The sequence below is a fragment of the Lipotes vexillifer genome, unplaced genomic scaffold (genome assembly GCF_000442215.2).
Source record: "Lipotes vexillifer unplaced genomic scaffold, Lipotes_vexillifer_v1.1 scaffold584, whole genome shotgun sequence".
Lineage (NCBI taxonomy): Eukaryota > Metazoa > Chordata > Mammalia > Artiodactyla > Lipotidae > Lipotes > Lipotes vexillifer.
Window position 1 is genome coordinate 65,438 of NW_006783036.1, and position 1,605 is coordinate 67,042.

At 62.5% G+C, this 1,605-nt stretch overlaps 1 protein-coding gene across 1 annotated transcript; it reads left to right on the forward strand.

Annotated features, from left to right (window-relative positions):
* The first annotated feature begins 588 nt into the window (after positions 1 to 588).
* Positions 589 to 1,263, forward strand: CDCA4 (cell division cycle associated 4). Its single transcript, XM_007455575.1, has one exon. The coding sequence runs from the start codon at positions 589 to 591 to the stop codon at positions 1,261 to 1,263; it is 675 nt and encodes a 224-aa protein (XP_007455637.1).
* The last annotated feature ends 342 nt before the right edge of the window (positions 1,264 to 1,605 follow it).

Sequence of the window (1,605 nt, forward strand, 5' to 3'; positions counted from 1 at the left end):
TCTTTTTTTTTTTTAATTTATTTTATTTATTTTTGGCTGCATTGGGTCTTCGTTGCTGTGTGCGGGCTTTCTCTAGTTGCGGTGAGCGGGGGCTACTCTTCGTTGCGGTGCACGGGCTTCTCATTGCGGTGGCTTCTCTTGTTGCAGAGCACGGGCTCTAGGGCCCGTGGGCTTCAGTAGTTGTGGCTCGCAGGCTCTACAACGCAGGCTCAGTAGTTGTGGCGCACGGGCTTAGCTGCTCCGCAACATGTGGGATCTTTCCGGACCAGAGCTCAAACCCCTGTCTCCTGCACTGGCAGGCAGATTCTTATCTGCTGCGCCACCAGGGAAGCCCCATTTATCTTTTCTGATGGAGACGGTTGCGCTGTGGTTTAGAGGTGGCGTCTAGAACAACCTTCACAGGGTCTCTGTGGCTGGGCTTGAGCTACAGGGGCGCAGGGGCTGCAGCCGCCTGGAGTTGCCCCTCTGCCCCGGCCCACGCCCCAGTCTGCGTGGGTCACCCCTAACGTTGAGACTGAACTTGGGGCAGAGTCTGCAGGGACCCTGAAGTGGGCTCAATGGCACCTTTCTCGGTTTCCGCAGGGCACGATGTTTGCGCGAGGGCTTAAGAGGAAGTGCGCGGAGGACGAGGAGGCCGCGCCCGCGTACAGTCTGCAGCGCCAGTCGCTCCTGGACATGTCGCTAGTCAAGCTCCAGCTGTGCCACATGCTGGTGGAGCCCAACCTGTGCCGTTCGGTCCTCATCGCCAACACGGTCCGGCAGATTCAAGAGGAGATGACCCAGGACGGGAGCTGGTGCGTGCCAGTGCCCCAGACCGCGGGGCGGGCGTCGCGCGACCGCCTGGTGTCCACGGAGATCCTGTGCCGCTCAGCGCGCGAGGGGGCGCGCCCGGCCCCTGACCCTGGAGACCCGGCCTCCGAGCTCCAAGTGGTCCCAGCAGCACAGGCGCCCGGGGTCCCTCCTGGTGGCGTTTGGGACGGGGACGGTCCTCGAGAAAACAGAGGAAGCTTTCACAAGTCGCTCGATCAGATATTTGAAACACTGGAGAGTCAAAGCCCCGGTGCGGTGGAGGAGCTGTTTTCCGACGTGGACGGCTCTTACTACGACCTGGACGCTGTGCTGACCGGCATGGTGGGCGGTGCCAAGTCGGGCCAGGACGGGCTAGAGGCTTTCGCCTCCACGGCCGCCCCGCCCCCCAGCGCCGGCTGCAAGTCGGACCTGGGCGAGCTGGACCACGTGGTGGAGATCCTGGTGGAGACCTGAGCTGCGGCCGCGGCACACAGCAGATGTGTTTGTGAGGCCCACGAAAACAGCCGGCGCGCTGGGGGTGTGGGTGCCCGCTGCCCTGCAGCCGGGGCTGGCCTCTGGTTTGTCTGCGATTAGGAGACTGGCTCAGAACAGCATCCGGTCCGCCCACTCCCCCCCTCTCTCCCTCCCTCCCAGGGCTGGGCTGCTTTCCCGCAGGCCGGTCATCGCGGCCGCCCTGGGCCCTCGTCTGTGTCCTGCTACAGCCCCGCTGGAGGATGCCAGCCCCCTTCCGCATCCAGCCTCATTCTACTTTAGATAGGTGAATTTTCTAAAATTAAGTTTTATACGTTTTGGGCA

Coding starts and splice junctions, on each gene's coding strand:
- CDCA4 (XM_007455575.1), top strand. CDS start 589: ATGTTTGCGCGAGGGCTTAAGAGGAAGTGCGCGGAGGACGAGGAGGCC.